General features: G+C 28.8%; 3 protein-coding genes across 3 annotated transcripts; 2 read left to right on the plus strand and 1 right to left on the minus strand.

The window, feature by feature from the left end:
- Positions 1 to 3459: 3459 nt before the first annotated feature.
- LOC101505161 (amino acid transporter AVT6E) lies at positions 3460 to 5601 on the plus strand. Its single transcript, XM_004486582.4, has one exon. It carries the CDS (start codon positions 3751 to 3753, stop codon positions 5215 to 5217), a length of 1467 nt encoding a protein of 488 aa, XP_004486639.1. The 5' UTR covers positions 3460 to 3750; the 3' UTR covers positions 5218 to 5601.
- Positions 5602 to 11710: 6109 nt separating this feature from the next.
- On the plus strand, positions 11711 to 13210 carry LOC101504847 (uncharacterized). Its single transcript, XM_004486581.4, has one exon. It carries the CDS (start codon positions 11979 to 11981, stop codon positions 12582 to 12584), a length of 606 nt encoding a protein of 201 aa, XP_004486638.1. The 5' UTR covers positions 11711 to 11978; the 3' UTR covers positions 12585 to 13210.
- A 3261-nt stretch (positions 13211 to 16471) lies between these two features.
- On the minus strand, positions 16472 to 19676 carry LOC101504533 (protein NUCLEAR FUSION DEFECTIVE 4). Its single transcript, XM_004486580.4, has 3 exons — positions 18847 to 19676; positions 17595 to 18487; positions 16472 to 17164 (listed from the first exon to the last, which is right to left on the minus strand). Exons 1-3 carry the CDS (start codon positions 19174 to 19176, stop codon positions 16699 to 16701), a joined length of 1689 nt encoding a protein of 562 aa, XP_004486637.1. The 5' UTR covers positions 19177 to 19676; the 3' UTR covers positions 16472 to 16698.
- Positions 19677 to 20825: the final 1149 nt, after the last annotated feature.

Below are 20825 nucleotides of genomic sequence, written 5' to 3' on the forward strand. Positions count from 1 at the left end.
AAAAAGTAAATAAATTATTTGAGTTTATTTATTTTTTTTAAAATAGTACAAAAAGTAAATGTATTTTTTAATTTATTTCTTAATATACTTTTATGGTGTCATTTTGATCGGTTACATATTTTAATTAATGACTTTTGCGTCCTCAATATTATAGATTTAGAGGTATAGATATTCTTAACACTTAGATTTTGTCATATGTGTGAACATGTCGTTATTTATTAATTTGAATGTCATGAGTTTGTTCACAGATTCATTATTTATGTTTTTAACAAATTTAAAATTGTATTACAACAATGTATTCTACGATTTGAATTAATGAATATCGTTTTTTTAGTTAAAAAAAGTATATATTTTTATGGTTTAATAAAAATAAACTTTTTAATAAATAATATTCTTTTTTTCTCACAAAGAGTGTCACCTTAGGAAAAAGTTGTCTTAAAATAAATATCATTATGTTTCAACAATATTTATTTATTTTAATAAAATTTATTAATTTATTAATTTTAATAAAATTTATTAAATAAAATCCAAAAAAAGTTAAAAAGAAAGAAAGTAAATCTTCTTACTAAACACTAATCCAAAACCATAATAAGAATACTTATTTAAATGAGTGCTAAATAAGAGAAGGAATCTTATTGTGATCCCTAAAGAATGACATTGGCAAAGTGGTACGAGTTAAAGAGGGTCGTGGAATATGGGTTGAGGGACCCATAAATTTCTTCTCAAAGAAGTATGTGAAATTGGTTTTGGGGGTACATATAAATAGCCCTGTCTCTGTCTATCTCGTGTCGCATCGCATCGCATCTACCTCTTATGGTTGAGTTGTTTGGTGGAGTGTAGTGAACCAGAGTTTATTTCTCTGCTCTCTCTGTGCTACTAGATCCACAATTTCTTGCTTTTTTAGTTCTTATTAGCAGGTCACTTTTCAAAGTGGAGAGAATCAAAAATATTACATTTAAATATAAAGTGATGTAGATTTTTTTATGATTGTTTTATAAGAGTGAAAATGGAAGGAATAAAGATAGTTATTTTTCTTTCTTTATTTGATTGAAAAGAAAGTAAGATCATATAAATGTGTATGATTAGTAATTAAGTGACATGCATACCCTAATAAAAGTATAAAAAAACTAACAAAAAAAAAAATCACTTGTTTTTTCTACCCTCCTAATCTCATCTCTCTCATATTCCTTAGAGGGGTGGACAATGGACAGACACAGGGAGAAAAAGAAAGAGAAACATAAATAATTTTTTTAAGAGAATTTTTTTAATTTATTTGAAGTGATGATTTTTGTAGTCACTAATGAAAAAATATTTATGATTAATAAAGTTTTTAATTTTTAGAGTATTTCAATAATGTACAAATGATTTGATGAATTTATTTAAACTCTAAATTTTTTTCAACAATATATTTTTCTAAATTCCTCCAAATTAAAAAAATATATATATTATTATGAAAAATAAACACCTTAAATCCCTTCGCTTCTCAAAATGTTCCCAAACCCCCATATCCCCCTTTCCTCCTAAATTTCCAAACATAAAGTTTCTCATTCAAATATGAGAAGAAATATTTTTAATTATGAGTGGATCTATTTTTGTGCTTTCCTTTAAGCCAAACATCAAGTATTTTGACTTTGAGGTACTTTCCTTTCCTTGTCTTTTAATCCCTATGATCTGGCATAAACTAAACAATGCATTTCTTGAAAAAAAATGTATGTGGGAGGCCATCGAAAAGGGTGTAAATGAAAAGTAACTTCAAGAAATAAAGCATATTCCTGGTAGTCGATAAAAAATTAAATAAAAATTTATCAACATTTTATATTTTATTCGTTAAATAATGAATAATCAAACAAATAAATAATTCTTTTTATTCTGATTAATATTTTAGTATTTATCCATACAAATAATAGATAATTACAAATATATATTCTTTTAGTCTAATTGACATTTTTATTTTGATTCATAAAAATTATTTATGATTAAATAAAAATAATTATTTTTGTCTAGTTGACATTTTTTTCGCTTCTACTCATAAAAAAAATGAATGGTTAAACATATTTCATATTTATTTAGTCGATTTAATTTATGTTTCATATTATTTTTTCAAATGTATTCTGGTGTGTTTCATATTCTATTAGTCGATGAACTTTCGGTGTTCTAAGTTTTTTTGACCAATGTTTTTTTAGTTTTTTTTTGAATATTTGAATTGGAAGTGTACTAAACACATTATAGTTTGTGAGAAGTAAAATTCGACCAATATTTGTTTCAGCCATAACATTAAGTCATGTCATCTTAAACGATTCGTCTTTAATTGAAATTTATTAACACTTTAAACTTAGTCACTTAATTACATTAATTAAATAAAAAAGTTAGTTGCACTTATTATTTCTTAGATACTTAATTACACTTGTCAATTATACTTATTAAACGTAAAATTATATATACCTTATTGTAATTTAATATAATTATAGATCATTTTCATTATTAAATATATTTTTTATAGGACATCATCCTTTATCTAAAAATTTGTTTCATAAAAAAAATCATATTAACTTTTATAAAAAATGATAATAGATTTAATTTAATTCGTCCTCATATTAAAAAAAAAATCACATTTAAATCATAACCATCAAATTGTGTATCTTTATTTTGAAACGCATTTTCTCTCCCATTCTCTTGGAAGACCCGTTCATATGATGTTCTGACTTGAATTGAGAGTGCAGATGTGATTGTCCCATTGACCATCCTTTAGTTGGATCTCAATTTTAGGGTCTTGGGGAAACATTCAGATTGGATAGGTATCAAACTTTGCTGTTTGATTCTTAAGCTTAAGCTCCTTGAACTTGGAAACTTGTACTTTACTAAAACTAAACTGCCACACGTTCATCTTACCTTCGCTTTACAACACTACACAACACACAACTTCTGACTCTGCCCGCAATACATGTCTTTATATATTATAAAAAAAAATATCAATTAGCATGTAGACAGACATATATTTCTTTTTAAATGATTATTTGGACAGATATTAATTTTTAGTTTTTTTTACAATAATTTTTAATTGATAAGAAGAATAAAATTGTAACTAAATAATTTAAATGAATGTTAAAATTATAATATATAAATGTTGCACAAAAACTTAACATTCTCTTATATGTATGCATCGATAACTGACATATACTAGTGTAAATCATTCGATTAAAATAAATAAAATTATAAAAAAATAATTTAAATGTAGGATAAAATGGAAAGAAAAAATTTAAATCAAAATTTAATAATCTCTTTATATACACGGTAAGATAATAAATAATTCCTTAAAAAAGTACCAATATTATTTTTGACTAAATACTAATATTTTTCAAAGTATAATAATATTATAATTAAAAAAGTTAATGAAGAGAAGAAAAAAAATAAAGAAATGGCAACAACTAAAAGTAAAATAAAAAGAAAGAAAGTCGAAGGAACAGAACAAACAAACAAATACAAACAACATTTCTCTCCCCAAAACTTGCCGTACCATGCGTTTCTCCATCTTATTATGTCACATAGAGAACATTCTGTAGATTACCCAATCCAATCTAAAATCCATTCACCCAAAGATCTAGGTTTTACTCTGCAATAAAATCAAAAGCTTCATCTTTAATATCTATTATTCTTTTACCTTTCAATCTGTAAGTTCTTTTTTTCATTATTCTTTTTTGTTCTTCAAGATCTAGATATTAATATTATTTATTTTGGATCTACCAAATAATAATGTCTCATCGGAATGATGCTAATTATACTTCAATACCTGTTAGCTCCTCATATATAGAATTGCAGCCACAAAATGATTCACCAAACTCTTTTCAAAGGTTATCTTTTGATGAGGGTGGGGGTTTTTTAGGATCTAAGGTTGATGGTAATGATAATTATGATGATGATTTTGAAATTGATATTGATAATTATCCTCTTGTTGTTGGACCTAATCCTAATAATGGTTCTGGGGTACCTGGTGCTGTTTTCAATTTGACTACTACTATTATTGGGGCTGGGATTATGGCTCTTCCTGCCACCATGAAAGTTCTTGGTGTAGTTTTAGGGATTGTATTGATTATTCTAATGGGGATTTTGTCGGAGATTAGTGTCGAATTGTTGGTTCGATTTTCGGTTATGTGTAAAGCAACCTCTTATGGTGAGGTTGTTGAACATGCTATGGGAAGGCCTGCTAGGATTTTGTCTGAGATTTGTATTATCATGAATAATGCTGGTGTTTTGGTGGTTTATTTGATAATAATGGGGGATGTTATGTCCGGTTCCGCTCATCATTTAGGGGTTTTCGATCAGTTAATGGGGAATGGTGTTTGGGATCAGAGGAAGCTTGTGATTCTTGTTGTGATGGTGGTGTTTTTGGTGCCTCTTTGTTCGCTTGATAAGATTGATTCGTTGAGCTTAACTTCAGCTGCCTCAGTCGCTCTTGCGATCATGTTTGTCGTTGTTGCTTTTACCGTTGCTTTCATTAAGCTTGTTGAAGGAAAGATTGACGCTCCGCGGATGGTTCCGGATTTAAGCTCGAAAAAGGCCATCTTGGATTTGCTTGTGGTGATTCCAATTATGACAAATGCATATGTTTGCCATTTTAATGTGCAGCCGATATACAATGAGCTCGAAGGTAGGTCTCCTCAGAAGATGAACCGAGTAGGAAGAGTCACCACAATTTTGTGCATCTTGGTTTATTCTGCAACAGCGCTGTCTGGTTACCTATTATTCGGGGAAGATACTGAGTCTGATGTCCTGACTAATTTTGATAAGGATCTCGGAATCCGGTTTAGTTCGGCCTTGAACTATATTGTTAGAGTTGGCTACATTCTCCATTTGATACTTGTATTTCCTGTTATTCATTTTTCGCTGCGCCAAACGGTGGATACCTTGGTGTTTGAAGGGTCACCTCCTTTATCAGAAAGTAGGAAGAGATCACTTGGGCTGACTGTGGTTCTGTTGGTCTTCATATATATTGGTTGTACCATGATTCCTAACATTTGGACGGCTTTTAAGTTCACTGGCGCAACGACGGCTGTTTCGTTGGGTTTCATATTTCCATCTCTTGTTGCAATAAGATTAAGTCATAAGGGTGACTTGAGCCATGTGGAATGGATTTTGTCGTGGTTAATGTTGATATTGGCAGTGACTGTTAGCATCGTAGGAGTCATTGGTAATGTGTATAGCATGGAGAGTAAGTCTTAGTAACACTTTGTATTGGTTAATGGCTGCATTTCATAGGAATCATGTGGTATATCAAGTAAGAGACATAGGAAGGTGATTTGTTCCTTGGCTCTGCTGCATGTAATTCGAGTCAAGCAGCATAAGATAGGCAATGTGAGGATCATTCTTTAATGCGGGATAAATATTTTTTCTATTTTGCCGCGGCCATGATGATTAGGGTATGAGATGCACATAATGCTTCAAAAGAATTTGAGAATTGATGATTAGATGTTTCCAGTGTGAATGGAATTTTGTGGCTTTTGTTTGCCATAGACATAGCTAATACAGTTCTGTCAATTCATGATGACAGTTCTATTTTTATTTTTTTCATTAATTTTATATAGTATAATGATGTTACAACTTCTAGTAACAGATTCTTACAACTGCTTAAAAGAGATTTGTTTCATTTCCAGCAGAAAATACGTAGTTGGTTTGCATATACTCCAACTTTTTTTTGAACATTGCTCATTAGCAATTAGCATATACTTGAAAGTTGAAACACTTGAACTTTTCAATGCTTCAACTTTGCATCTGTTCTTTTCTTTCCACACAAGCTGAGCCTAATTATTGTTGATTACAAGTTTCAATCTAAGACAATTTACTCGGTTCACGAGTTGAAACCCTGCACACAACACACATGCATGCTGGCGAACGAATAGAGTGCAAGACAGTTAATGATACATTCATAAAATACCAATGTTTGGTTTCTTTTCCTTTTCTTGCATATTTAGTTATGTTAGTTTGTGTTTTTTTGATTTAGACTTAAGTTATATTGTTGCAATACCTTGTCTTACAAATTGTTTTTCTTTAAGCTCTAAGTCATCATCATAAGACAAGTTTCTGATCCCAACAAACTGGAAATGGGAAAAAGAAAAGCATGGTTGCAACTTGAAGGAAAATGATGTATTCCTCCAAGTGCTATGACACACTTCCCTTGATAATGATTACTAGGGGAGTAGGGTCTCTAATACTCCCCTAAAGTAATGTCATATCATAAAGGCTTAATTTTGTTTTGGGCCTAAAAATGGTTTTAACCACGATCTGTCCCAAACATTACCACAAACCATAGGCTCTCCAGACACATGTCATGCGGTCCTCACATTATTATTTTTAGGGTTAAAAAAAAAATTTAATTTCGATAAATTTTAAAATTTTATTTTTAATCTTTTGTAGAAAAAAAAATCATATATTTTATTATCTACAAAGTTATTCTATAAGTTGTTTTAATTCTTGCTGAAACGAAATATACTTAAACTTTTAAATTTTTGAATAACTTTTTGCAAATATGTTTAAAACATTATTAAAAATTTATCAGGACAATTTTTATTTTTTTTTAATTTAAGATGAATTAAATATAAATTTTTTAAATGTCACATGTTCAAGATAAAAGTTTATCAAATATGGACTTAGAAATCAACTTTTAAGCATATTTTTTGTGGAGATTTATTTATTTATAATTTTATAAATATGTATGCAAAACAATCATTCAAAAAAAATATGTTGATGCTGCATCGTAGACTAAAGTTGTTTACATAATAGTTTTGTAAGGACTAAAATATGTGATATTTATTTATTTATTTATGAATATATCACAGTCTTTCCACCATTATAATGGATGTGTTTTAGTAGATGTTTTCTTCATCTTCATGCAAAACTTTCAACTGTTAAAGTAAACGAATGAACAAAATGACAAATTATTTTTTTTTAGGAGAAAATGATTGATATTGACTTTAAAAAGTAGAAGTTTATTGTCTTTCTTGTTGTAATGGCTGATCTAAGACTAAGAGAATTACATAATCAATAATAGTTTGGTAAAAATATGAGAAAATAGATTGTATGCCTCAAAGCTCAACTCATATTTTGTTGTTGTAAAAATCGACTAAGTCAAATCACTATCTCAAATGTGAAGAAGAAAATGATCATAACTTCTACTTTTGGAGGACAATGCCAATAGTCGTTGATATTTTAAGTATTTTTTAAGAATCAATTTATGATAGAAGATATATCAAAGTGGTCAATCGTTCAACTTGCAACATTTCATTCCCAAATTTGATAGTTTAAAATTTAGAAAATACTAACGGATGGTGTAAGAGTATTGTTTAATAGTACAATCTTAAAAAATCTATGTATGGCTTAAATTCTAAAATCGATCACATCCACTATTGACTATTACTTGAAAAATATTTAAAATTTCAACGGTCGCAAACACCATCTCTTAGAAATAGATGTTTATAATCATTTTTTAATTTTATGATCGAGATAATAACTTAAATGATATTGATTCGATAAAAATAAAGACAAATTATATATATATATATATATATATATATATAATATATATATATATAATATATATATATATATCAATGCAACGGTTCAGGGTGAGCTTTGTCTCCCACACCCTGAAAATCAATAAAAAAAAAATGTGAATATCAACACTTAAAATATGCTCTTTTGAGTTTTAATTTTTGGAGAAAATTTGCAACCTGATTAATGCAATATTTGTTCATCAGAGTTGGAATTGGTTTGGGTGGATATTCACGTATGCGGGTTGAATTGGAATACCTATATATATCTTATATAGAATAAACATCAATCTATCACTCTTTTATTCTATAAAGACAATGAGAGTCATAAATTATTACTTCTGAAGAGTATCCTTGATTGTCATTAGAATTTTCAATAACTTTTAAGTATTGGTTAATGGTGCATCACTTGGGAAAATAGTTTACTACTTAACTCACCTATGTCTATATTATTAATTGGGACCACAATCCACTTTAACATGAATTTTTACGTAGTAATGAATTTGAACCGTTGATTCAAAATCAGATAATTTATATTATACAATCTATTTTACGGTGTTAATCAATTTCAATTGTAGATTTAAATCAAATTGACAGGACGTTAAATCAAATTGACAGGACGTAATAATGCGTGACGCAATTACTTTGTTAAATCAAAATCCATATTAATTGTACTCCTTAAATACTTTTATTGTAGAACTTGATAAGAGGGAATATGTTTAACTTTTGATTGGTATTTGAGTTTCGATAATATAAATAAAATTTAATTCTTTTAAATTGAAAAATTAGTAAAATAACTAAATTAATAATAAATATTATAATTATTTATAATTGATCTTATGTATACATAATATTTATTATTTATTTGATCATTAATAGATTTAACAATATTTATAATTTTCTAAAATAAAATTTTCATTTTAGAAAAGTCTCGAGTCTGCATGTGTTCTCTCTGTCCAAATACCGTAAAAATATGGTTGTTATTTATTTGTGATGGGGATAACATGGGTTTTTCTTTATTCCATTAATGTTGCATCAGTAATTTGATAATTTCGAAGTTTCTTTAAATAAGATCAGTTCTCAGATCTCACGTCCCGCGAGTCACGTGCTCCATGCTTCATCCCTTCTATGATAACTAACCAATTTATAATAAAAAAATGTTTCAAAATAAATCACCATTTCAACTGATATAATGTAATATCAATTGTCTTTTGTTTTAACAGTATCATTTAATTAATATTATATATATAATTTTTAATTTAATTTTTTTCACTTTACATTAATAATGATAATAAATACATTCATATTTAATGAAAATATTTTAGTAACATACATTCTCTCAATTTCATTTACATAATTTTTAATCTACGTAAAATAAAATAATCAAGTTATATTTATTATTTTGGCAAACCAATTTATCCCTACGAGGTTTACACATCTTCTATACAAGTATTTAGATTCATATAGTTATTGATGATATATGTGTGTGTGACACCTTTGTACAGTATTCTATTCGATGTATCTATGTGTTTGATTTTATAATAGGGAGAGTCAAAAATGATTTTAAGATCATAAAATTCATCTTGACATGTTTAAATAGTATCTATTGTAATTAAATTAAATTTAAAATTATAATTTAGAATGAATTCTAATTTAAAACTATGAATTATAATTTTTAATTTTAAATATGATATTTAAATTTAAATTTATTGTTCAACTAATTTTTATCTAACATCAATTTTACAAAATCTATTATCACTAAAAACCAAAACTCAATCTCACATTTAATAATAAATCTAATTAAATACAAATAATACTTGATCACATAGAAAATAGAAAAATATGTGCATTATCAAATGTATCATTTATGAAAGTTTGATCAATAAGAATATAATAGCTATTAAAAAATAAAATCTATATTAATTTAGAGATAATTTAAGAATATCATTTTTAAATATATAATGAAAGTATTACCATTTATTTATAGTTGAATCTATTAAATTATAATTGCTTTTTTATATTTAAAGAGATGAGAAACTACACCATAATTACATTATATATAGTGGAATCTTAAATTCAAATTTTTTTAACCTAATAATATATTTTAATATAAAAAAATTATTACCTCTACAAGCATTAGAGTATCATATTGCTTAATGATACCCTGATCACGGTGATGAATTTCTCATTATAAAAAGGGAGTATGGGTTTTCATGGAATAAAACTTTGTATTTAACGTTGTCGTTTTGTTGGGTTTAGTTAATTAGTTACATTTACAGCTAACACTTCCTATCGCTTTTATTATTTTTTGCCATTATAATTAATTAATTCAAGCATTTTTTCAACTTGTTTGCATTTTATAAATGTTGATGTTTTAACTTTTTAATTTTAGTGTTATAAAAATTCAAGTATAATTAACATTTCTTTTTTCCCTATCATGCCATTATTAAACAAAAAAAAAAAAAAAATGAAAATCTGGTGTAATTTCAGGTAATTATATCAATTAATTTTTTTTAATGTGTGTGCATTAGCCTTAAACATCAATAAATATGAAATTGAGATAGTGGGATCAACCAATATGCGTTAAAATATTGGGATTAATTAGTCTACACTTACAAATAGAGTAAAAGTGTAATAATCAAGGAAGATGCACGTGAATTTAGAGAAAATGTGATTAACTAGCCTTCATTTATTCAAAAAAAAGTTTAACATAATCATTAGAATTAGAGTTGCCTAACACAACTATACAAAATCAGTTAATACGGTACAAACTATCCACCACTTATTAACATATTTATTAATTAATATTGATTTAAATTTTATCTCATTAAATGAAAAACTCTTAACACACATTTTACATTAAAGATCGAATATCTATAGTGATTTAATAACGATATAATATGATAGCAGATGACTAAATGAATATTTAATAGATCTAATATCATCGTATAATTTAAGTTGAATCTTACACAATTCCACAAAATTAACTCTTATTAAAAAAAAATTATTCACTATTTATAAATACTTTTATCAAACTTTATTTTATCTAATACGACACTCTTTTAACAATAATTTTCCCTTAAATTGACATATGAAGAATGAAAGATCCAAACTCATCATATTCACATCACATGGGAATAGTGCTATGATATTTAAATATGTGCTCGTGAACCTGCATGGATCCAAATTCTAAAATAAAAGAGCATTTTTTTCCTAAAAAGCAAAATGAAGACATGATCACAATTATTGAGATACAACAAGGGAAAGTGTTTATGAAGCGTTGAGACAAGCTTTTCCCATTTGTCATGAAGCCAACGCGAGTTTTGGATTACTTTTTGTTCCTACCTACGTTCAGCTGCATTTACTTTGGAGAAAGAAACATTAAATGTTAGATATGATTTTTTTTTAAAGGCAGAAAAAGAATCTCACATGGCAACCGACACTGATATCTTAAAGTAGTATAATTTGGTTAGCCAAAACATTGTATTTTGTGATGTCTAAAACCCTCTAAAATTAAAACCATTGTACTTCAATTTCATGAATAACTTGCATTGCGTATATGCTTGTAATATCTTTCAATTTTGTATATGTCCCAAAATAATTACTACCGCACGTACATCTAATCCTTTTTATAATCATGTTTTACTACTTTTATATGTAAATAATAAACTTAATGTGTTCCTTTTATGTTATATTTTTTAGAAAATCATTTGTACAACATATAATGTATCTAATTTGTCTTTTTATTTTTCAAAGTAAATTAATGGTATTAATAAAAGGATATGTTTGAAAAAAAATGCATCTCATAATTTTAAAAATACTTATATTTGTATGGTGAAAAATGGTTCTCTTTATTCACTTTTGTTGGACCTTATCTATTTTCTAAGAAATTTAGATTGATCTGCATTCAGTTAAAACCCAAAGCAAATGTGAAATTTGTCATTTGCCACTTTCCTCTCAACTTAATTAATAAATTCACCAAACGAGTGGTGGGTTCCTTTGACTGACGGCACTATATGTTGTCCACAATAATAAATATAAATAAATAATGATAAAATGTGGGCCTAATTTTGGAGGAAACATGTTACATCGACGTGGGCTACAATGTTACATTACATGCCCCTTATAAATATGTGATTTTGCTTTAGTCACTCACATACGGCGGAGACTTGAGTGTGTAACTTAATGCATTCAACCATCATTTTAGATTGTGTCATCTCATAATCGTTAAATAAAATATTAGACAAATATATTTAATTATTTTATTTGTGTGATGGGACCAATTTCGTTCATTAACCAAACCATAATTACCAGAGGTTTAAATTTATTTTGACCATCCAACCATTGTATATCTATATATATTTATAGATATGATAGTTGAAGTTGAAGGTGAAACATAACATTAGCAATACAAAATATCAAATTTGACACATATTCATGGATTGGTTCACATGGCTTTCAAAAACAAACCTTGAGCCATCACTAGTATATGAATATGGCCTTATCTTTGCTCACAACGAGCTTGAAGAAGAAGACATGTTTTACTTCAACCATGACTTTCTCCAAAGCATGGGAATCTCCATAGCCAAACACAGATTAGAAATTCTCAAACTTGCTAATAAAGAAAAGACAAAGTTTCCACACACAGTTGCAAGGTTTGTGGCTGCAATCAAGAGGACAAAAAAGTACTTTGTCAACTATGTTAGAACTTTTAGTAGTCACTGTGAAGAATCAGCACTTGTTGTTGTGCCAACAAGGCATGGTGGTGGATTTGGGAGAAGATGGAAGAGGAACACAAAATTGGTGGTTCCTAAGCAGGAGAAACTGTTTCTAACTAATGGAAGTTCTACACAAAGTGTACTGCTTCCTGGTTTGTGTGGTGGACTTGATGGTTGTTCTAGTCCTGTTGTGTATCATTTTCAAAAGGAGCAAAAAATTGATGGATATGGTGGTAATAATGATGATGATGGTGATGGATATTGGTCTGCTGCTGTTGAAGAAATCAAGTGGGATACCATGTTCAAGGATCTTAAACCAAACTAAAACTTTTACTAGATTTGGATCATCTACTGCTATAGTATCATGCAACAGCTAAAGAGGATTGAATTTCAAGTTTCTCCTTTCAAATGCTCTCTCCATCATTTTTATCTACCTCTTACTTTCTATCACTCTCTCTATCTATCTCCACTCGTGGTCTCTCGAACACTCTTTGTTCTTTGGTGCACGAGGGAAAAGAGAGGATCCAATTACTGTTTTTTTTGAAGGATTTGGATCCACTACATCAGTAGAGGATCCAATTTCTTTTTTTAGTGTGCTTCCTCAAGAGAGATTTCCAGACGCACTTCGAATTATTGAGGTAAAACTTTGTACGTTGGATTTATTGAACGACCTCTCAGCCATTTGATTAATCCAACAATTTAATAGTTGGATTAATTCAAGTTCAAGTGTTGGTTGGTTGAATCAGTCTCCTTGACTTTAATTACACGTTTATGTCTTGATAGGGAAAATTACATATCAGAATAATGTTTTCTTGGCATTGAAGCATTGAGGTAGATATTTAGTTTTGTAGCAAAAAGTATATAATTTTGAGTTGGGTTTGAGTGTGCTGGACTTGACTCATATGGCTTATGTGGTGATAGTACATAATTGCACATTATATTTTGATATTATCTTGGTATTCATGTCACTTAATACTTGAGCCTTTCATTTGTAAACCCGTTTTTAATTATTATTTGATTGTTTGCAGCATAAAAGTAAAATTTAATAACTAAAGTTGAATACTAGAAAACAAGCTTTAAGAAAAATGATTATATTTGATCAAAATAATTGTGGATCCTACATGATTTTGGTCCACTAAGGCATGATCCGTGGAATGTTTGGTGGGTATATAAGAAGCATCAACATCAAATCTCAAAACTTATAGCCGGTCCTCTTCAGCTAATTCAAATTCTACAAACCAACACCGTTGAGTGCTAGGATGAAGATGAACAATGACAATTAAAAATCACATAAATGAGAGTTGCCATTTGCACCATGTTTTTTAAATACACCCTCCCTTGCTCTCTTTTTTGTTCGCAATATATATAACTAGTAAACCAATATGAGTCTCAAATGTTGTTGTTAACATTTGGAATCCCTTTCGTTTTCTCTCCTTGGACCAATTTTGGTTGGGATTACCTATGACCATATTTGAGATGAGTGTGTACCAATAATTTCTACTCATAAAAAGATATTTGAGATAAATGTTGAAAGAATTAAAGATATAATAGAATAACAAATTAGAGTGATGAAAATATAATTTATCTATGATAAGTTTAGGGTATGATCAAATAAGAGAAGAATGAAGATGCAAAAGAAGGAATATTAATTTAGCCTTGAAGAATGGAAGAACAAAATTAGAACAATAATTTGGAAGTTAAATTAAAATTATTTACGTCTTCCAAAAGTTGTCATAATATAGCTTATTTAAGAATAATTTTGATTTAATGTATTATAAATATATAATTTTTTTTTTTTATGGAATCAATCTATCACAAATCATCATTTATACATCTTTTAAGTTATATACGATGAAAATCAATTTTATTATGATCGAAAAATTAAGAATGACTAACAATTAAAAAGATTCTTACACTATCAATACATATTAATTAAATCTTAGAAATATTTTATTTACATCTATATCTATAAAATTTAAAAGGCAATCACATAGAACATAGATAGTTTATGTAAGAATTATGTAATCTTCGTAACAATTAACATTTGAACTTCTATTAGACTTTCATTTATTTGCATTTTCTTTGCTTAACGGTGTTTGTTAAAATAAGAACTTATGTAATCTTCGCAACAATTAATAATTTGAACTTCTATTAGATTTTCTCTTGCTTGTATGCTCTTTACTTAACGGCTGGAAGCTATTTTGCTTCCCACAAGAATCGAACTAGTATAAATAGGTTTTAATATGTTTTTTTTTTTAAAAAAAAACTTCACACATTTTAAAAAATGTACTTTTTTAGTTTTGCACATCTAAAGTCGTACTAGGTATAATATTTTTTGTTTTATTTTGACAAGGATTAAAATGAAAAAATATATTAGATTTTTCACTCTTATATAAAAACATATTTAAGCCATTTAAATATCTTTGTAAAATAGCGAACTGATATACTTTGATGTTTGATTTTGGTTGTGGCTTATGACTAACATACTCTTGTTGCTTGGGGCATGAGATCCTTAGATTTTCAGTAAAACTCTGCTGGAAAAATTTGCTTGGGCTATGGAAGTAGATCCTGACTTCAGATTTTGAGAATGGAGACATACACATACAACTATGTAGAGGAAAAACCTCTTTATATTGTTTATTCATTCTTTTTACATAGAAAAATAAATTTTGTTTAGTTATTTTATGTGTTCAATATTTATGTTGCAAAGTCTTCAATCTAATTTGGGGAGAATTGTCCCTTTTCTCCATGGACTTTGTCAATCATTCATACTGGTCTTATGTATAAGTATAAGATAATTTATTGTTTAAGAAAAAGTTACAACTTTCAAGAAGTATTTATTGCTTAAATTACTTTTATACCCTTATTTATAATATTTGTCTTTTTAATATTATTAGTGATATTTAATATCTTATAAATGAGGACCAAATGTAGTATTTATGATTAATATGATAGTCAGTGTTAAATGAGGAGACAGTTTTGTAGTTTCATTCTTGTTTATTTTATTTGTATTGTTATTGTAATATGTAATTGTTTACCTCTAGAGATATAAATAGGTTAGACATCAAGTAATTTATGATTATTAATATTCTTTAATTTTTTTTAACATATTTAAATGTATTATCATAAAATAAAATTAAAAAAGGATGTGTATAAAGATATATTCTCTAAAATCTCATGTTAAATATCAAAATAAAATTTTATTCTATTAACTTATTAATTTATTTAAAGATTGATTACTTATCTAAATTGAAATTTAATTATTTTCAAAGTGAACAATTTATTTTAAAAGATAAAATAAAATATTCTAACCGTTAATGTTCAATAAAATAGTAATGAATTGCAAATGGCCGATCAACGCGACATTTACTTAAAAAAAATTATTAATGATAAGATAAAAAAAACAATTAATTAACGATTAGTTCTTAATACCTTTAGAAAATATTTTTTTGGTTGAATAACTAAAGGAATGTATTAATTTGAAGAACAAGCGATGATAGTTGAACTCAATACAAAATAAGGAGAAAAATTTAGGGTGTTTATTTTTCTACCACTTAATGCTTTTAAATACATAAAAATAAATGATTCAATTGATTCATCTGTGCATATAAAATATAGATCTGAATTACTATAAAATTTAAAGGCCTTTCAGAAGACTTGAAGATAAAAAAAGAACTTTCAAAATCTATTAGCTAAACTTTTCATTAAATAAGAGACAATGTATTTCAACTCGCACAAAAGTGAAAATAAGACCTGTGGACTTATAAAGGCAAGACACAATGTAGATTTTTTTACACTCAATCTTTTTATATAAAAAATAACTTTTGTTTCTTTATTTTATACAAGTTTAGCAGAAATTTATGTTGCAAAATCTTCATCTAATCTAATTTGGGGTGGGTTGTCACTGTCCCCTTTCTTCTTGAATTTGTGTCAATGATTCATATTTATGAGAAATCAATTAGGAAGTAAGGAATGTTATAACTTGTTCAAGTGGCCAAGCCTAATAATAAATGATTTATTTATATATTGACATATCCATTCTACATTCACACTTCAATGTTTATATTATAAACATCCATATTTTAACAATGAGTATCTACACGTACAAAATAGATTAGAAGCTAACTGATAGAACTGGAACCAATGATGAGGCGAAAGAAAACCTTTATTTTTTCTTTTATACAAGATTCAATGTATACCAAAGCTTTCAAGTTGAGGCAAAAGTTTCAGCCAATGACTAATCACTATTGCTTTGTGTGCCGTCCCTTGCCAAACATTATATGATTATATCAATCAAAATAGGGACCACCTAAGGCTCAGAATTTTTCAGTAGTAGCACATAAAGGCCATAAATATGCTTAGAGTAGTCTCTATATGCATTGAATAGTGGCTGCAGAAATTTGGTAAGTTTTGTACCTAGCAGATAATTTTGTCCAAACTCATTGATTTGAAGTATGCGACAGGCGAAACGAACCGCCAGCATATAGCATTTGATATACTGGTCTTATTCTAACTGTCAAAATTATACTCAAAATGGTACCAAGTCCACAGACACCAGCCAAAACTAAAAAAGTGATTCTGAAGCAATCTGCACCATAGCATGTGGAGTTACCTTGCTTTGCAGCTTCTGTATCATAAACATTTCCAGCAAAAAAAACAGAAAAAAGAAGGGCACCAATTGGATTTCCTAGCATCATAAAGCTACTAATTACACCAAAGTGCTTCAAACCAAAAAGTTCAGAAACAGTTGGAACCATTATAGAGTATTGAACTCCATAGCACATCCCAAGTAAAGCTGTTGCAGCATAAAGAGTTCCATCTAGAGCTGAAGCATAAAGCAAAAAAGCTATGATCATAATTACTTGTGTACATGTCATCCAAAATGTTCTAGGTAGTGTTATCAACCTGTCATGAATCATGATGATAACCTCATCAATATATGCCTTCACCAAGTATAAGATAATAACAACTACCACAAGAAAATTCAAATTGTGACAAATTATAAACTGGATCGTAGTTTTTAAACAGTGTTGCACTCTGTAACACTAAGCATTGCATAATAGAGAACTACAACAGCCACTCTGTTGTCAGAGACATATGTGCAACTAACCAAACTTTGTGATCAATTGTTGTGCTTCTGTGCATTTATTTATCATCTTACTTCAGAACCGGATTTGTTATTCCAACAGTTTCTAAGCAAGGAGGATAAAACTACTACTCATACTAGTTCAATGCAAAGTTAGGAAGGAACTGCTTAAAAGTTTAAACTGTTCAATGCTAATAAAAAAAAACAGTTATATGTTGTATAGTCTATGATATTTCAAGACAAAAATACCTAACAAAGTGTTCAGAGACAGCACCAGCACCTAGACGACCCATAAAATTGCAAAAGCTGAACACTGCAAGCAATATGGTTGCATCTTCAACACCTAATGCAACTCCAATTTGAGCCAAATTATTTAGAACAGTTACTCCTGAACCAACCCCTAAAGAATAAGCAAACCAAAGTAACCAGAAATCAGCCTTGACTAATGCTTCTTTGAACTTAAAATCATCTCCTCTTTTTGGTCTCCTTTTCTTCCTCACTGCCCCTTCCCCTTCAGCAATTAGTATCTCAACATCTGAAGAAACATCCTCATTTTCATGAAAACTTCCAAGATATGCAGCTGAAGAAGATGATGATGGTGACGTGATCAATGGACTTGTTTGTGTTGCAACATCAGAGGAACCGTCCAATAGAACATTGTTTTTTTGAGTGGCAGGAAATAGAGTCATTTTCAAAGGAATTGCAAGTGGAGTCATCATAAGTATAATCATTATGACAACTATGATGTATGAAACAGCATCATTAATCAAAACCATGTCGCTTAATATCGTGGTTAAAACAAGATACGTGGCAAGTAAAATACTTGAAGCTTGTGTGAAAATAAAATGAACATGAACTGAAGTGTCTTCACCAGAAGGAGGAGTACAAGGCTTAATGAAATACATCATAATTAAGCACACAATAGAAACTCCAATTGATAGAAACAAAAGTAACTCAGAAGCAGAACTTTTCAGTAGTATGCTATATATTAATGTGTATACTGAAGCACTGATCCCTACATAACCTTTAAGAATGCCTGAGATGGTGCCTCTACTGAGAGGAAAATTTCTCATGTTGGTAACCAGCACGGCTGTGCCGAACCATGCGCTGCTGTTTGCGGCGACACAAAGTGCTAGCCATAGCTGCAAAGTCACGAGAAAACCAAGTTGATTTTGAAACTCATGCATGTAATGTAACATAAAAAGCACGTGTGACAGAATGATGATTTGAACCAGTGATGAACAGAAATAGGTCCTTCACTTTACATTGTCAAAAGCAAAACATATATATCGAATTCCATGTAGTTAGGAGAATCACGCGTTCAAGGGTCCTCAACTATTCAATGAAAGATACCAAAATAGCTTTAAAATAGAGAAATTACACAATGATTAACAGCTGAATTGAAGTTTCAACTCATCTATAGGAAACTTAATATTGATTCCTTTGGCAAAACAAAATATATTTCAAATTGAGACAGAAAAAAGTAGGGGATGCAGCATACCAGCACATAGGGCATGTTGGAAACAGTTTGGGTAACAGCAAGCCAGATAAGTCCATAACCCAAAAAACAGAGGACAGAACCAACAAGAAGCAGAGCCCAAGGAGGGAACTGGTTGCAGACAATACCAGGAAGCAAACTCAAATTCTCTCCAACATCATTGGCCACTCCAAGAATAGTTACCTGTTGTTGATTCAGACCCAACACAGATTTGAGAGCAGAAGAATATAGAGGGAAGTTGTAAGCATTTCCAGCAGCTATTTGGATCCAAACTGCAGCAGCTAGACCCACCCATGGTGGTCTGCTTCCAACTTTCAGAACCAGCTTCCCCATTTTGCTATCAAAGTTAAGTTTTTTCTTGTCTTTGGCCTAATAGCCCAAATGAGTTATGTTATTTTTTTTAGAAAAGGAAGCTAGAAGAGAGTGTTGGAATGGTGAGTGAAAATTGATTTATACGTAGCACCCACACTTGAGATCAAAAGTGTGTCCATTATATGACTGACATTGACACATATAATTACATTCAATTACTTTTCACCTTATCATTAGTGTCATGTATCAGTAGCAATATTGACTCATAGCCATCAACTTAACAACAGAATTGGAGCTGCTACCGTCACATAAATAGCATTGGTGTTGATAGTTGTTGAAGGGGTAATCAATGAATGCAACGCTTGTGGATCACAAAAAAGTATAAAATGAAAATTCAAGTGTCGAAAAATGTTTGGTTGTTTCCATTTTAGCCTTAGTTTTTGTACCTTGCATGTGGTTATTATCATCATGTTGTCATGGGAAAAATTCTGGTTTATCTGTCAGTATTACCAAACAGTCCAAATCTAACTTCCCAATCATGACTTGGAATGAAATCTCAATTGTTTGGTCTTTGCTAAAAACTTTCAAAAAAACTTGGTAGTTCATGTGTCATTTTTAACAAATAATGCGATTTGATTAGTAACTTCTGAAAATTATAATTTTAATAAATACTCATTCATATTCCCGAAACAAAATATGAGATCACATTTATTCTCTTAAAAAATAAATCAATTTTTTTTATGTTTACGTGTATCATTATGCAACACGTTGTTATCTAACGTGTGTGTGCAACATGTCATAATTTTGAAATCGTGTAATGTCATGATGGGTCAATTCTCGGTGGCAAGTGCTTACCATTTGGACAATGGTTTTTGTGAGGGAGGTGCAAGTTCAAATTGGGATATATAAGATTTGGAGAATTAAGTCACTAGAGAGGAGAGGGTTAGAGTCTTCATGTGATGTGATGTGGCAAATTTTACATGATGGACTACTGCAAATGCTAGATTGTCAATTTGAGGCTGTCCTTTAGCTTTTGTTTGATGATTGAACCGCGGTTATACGTTGTTGGAGCTCTTTTGTATGTGTTAGGCATATGCAAAACATTTGATGTTGAATAGGTGAGACCGATCTAATTAAATTATGTCAGATTCAGCTAAGACTAAATTACACATATATATAATAAGTTTTTTTTAGATATATTTAAACAAATATAAATAATATTTTTTTTATTATTAATATAATTATTATATTAAATTTTGATTTTTTTTAAATATTAAACTTTAAGTAATTTATACATATTAATATTATTTAATTTTTATAATAATATATTTAAATATATTATTATAAAATAGAATTCAAGTAGAATTAATGTCTATAAAGTTATAGACTTTATAATATCATATTCAATATTAAAATAAAATTTAATTTTATTGATATAAACTTTTAAGTAGTAATGAATACGTCTATTACTATACTTAGGTTTTGAACATTTTGATAGATTGTGTCTTGAGAAACCTAACTCAATGGTTCTTGCACTTAGATTAAGATCCTTAATTTTAACTTGAAATGCAATATTTATAATTAATATTATGATGATTTATATACAAATAATATTAATTATTAATTTAATTTGATATTACTCACTACTCAAGTTATGAGGTGACATATAT

Source organism: Cicer arietinum, chromosome 1 (assembly GCF_000331145.2).
Source record: "Cicer arietinum cultivar CDC Frontier isolate Library 1 chromosome 1, Cicar.CDCFrontier_v2.0, whole genome shotgun sequence".
NCBI classification, from domain to species: domain Eukaryota; kingdom Viridiplantae; phylum Streptophyta; class Magnoliopsida; order Fabales; family Fabaceae; genus Cicer; species Cicer arietinum.

Coding starts and splice junctions, on each gene's coding strand:
- LOC101504533 (XM_004486580.4), bottom strand. CDS start 19,176: ATGGGGAAGCTGGTTCTGAAAGTTGGAAGCAGACCACCATGGGTGGGT. Junction 18,488..18,846: donor CCAACATGCCCTATGTGCTG/GTATGCTGCATC, acceptor GTGACTTTGCAG/CTATGGCTAGCACTTTGTGT. Junction 17,165..17,594: donor GTCTCTGAACACTTTGTTAG/GTATTTTTGTCT, acceptor GATTCATGACAG/GTTGATAACACTACCTAGAA.
- LOC101504847 (XM_004486581.4), top strand. CDS start 11,979: ATGGATTGGTTCACATGGCTTTCAAAAACAAACCTTGAGCCATCACTA.
- LOC101505161 (XM_004486582.4), top strand. CDS start 3,751: ATGTCTCATCGGAATGATGCTAATTATACTTCAATACCTGTTAGCTCC.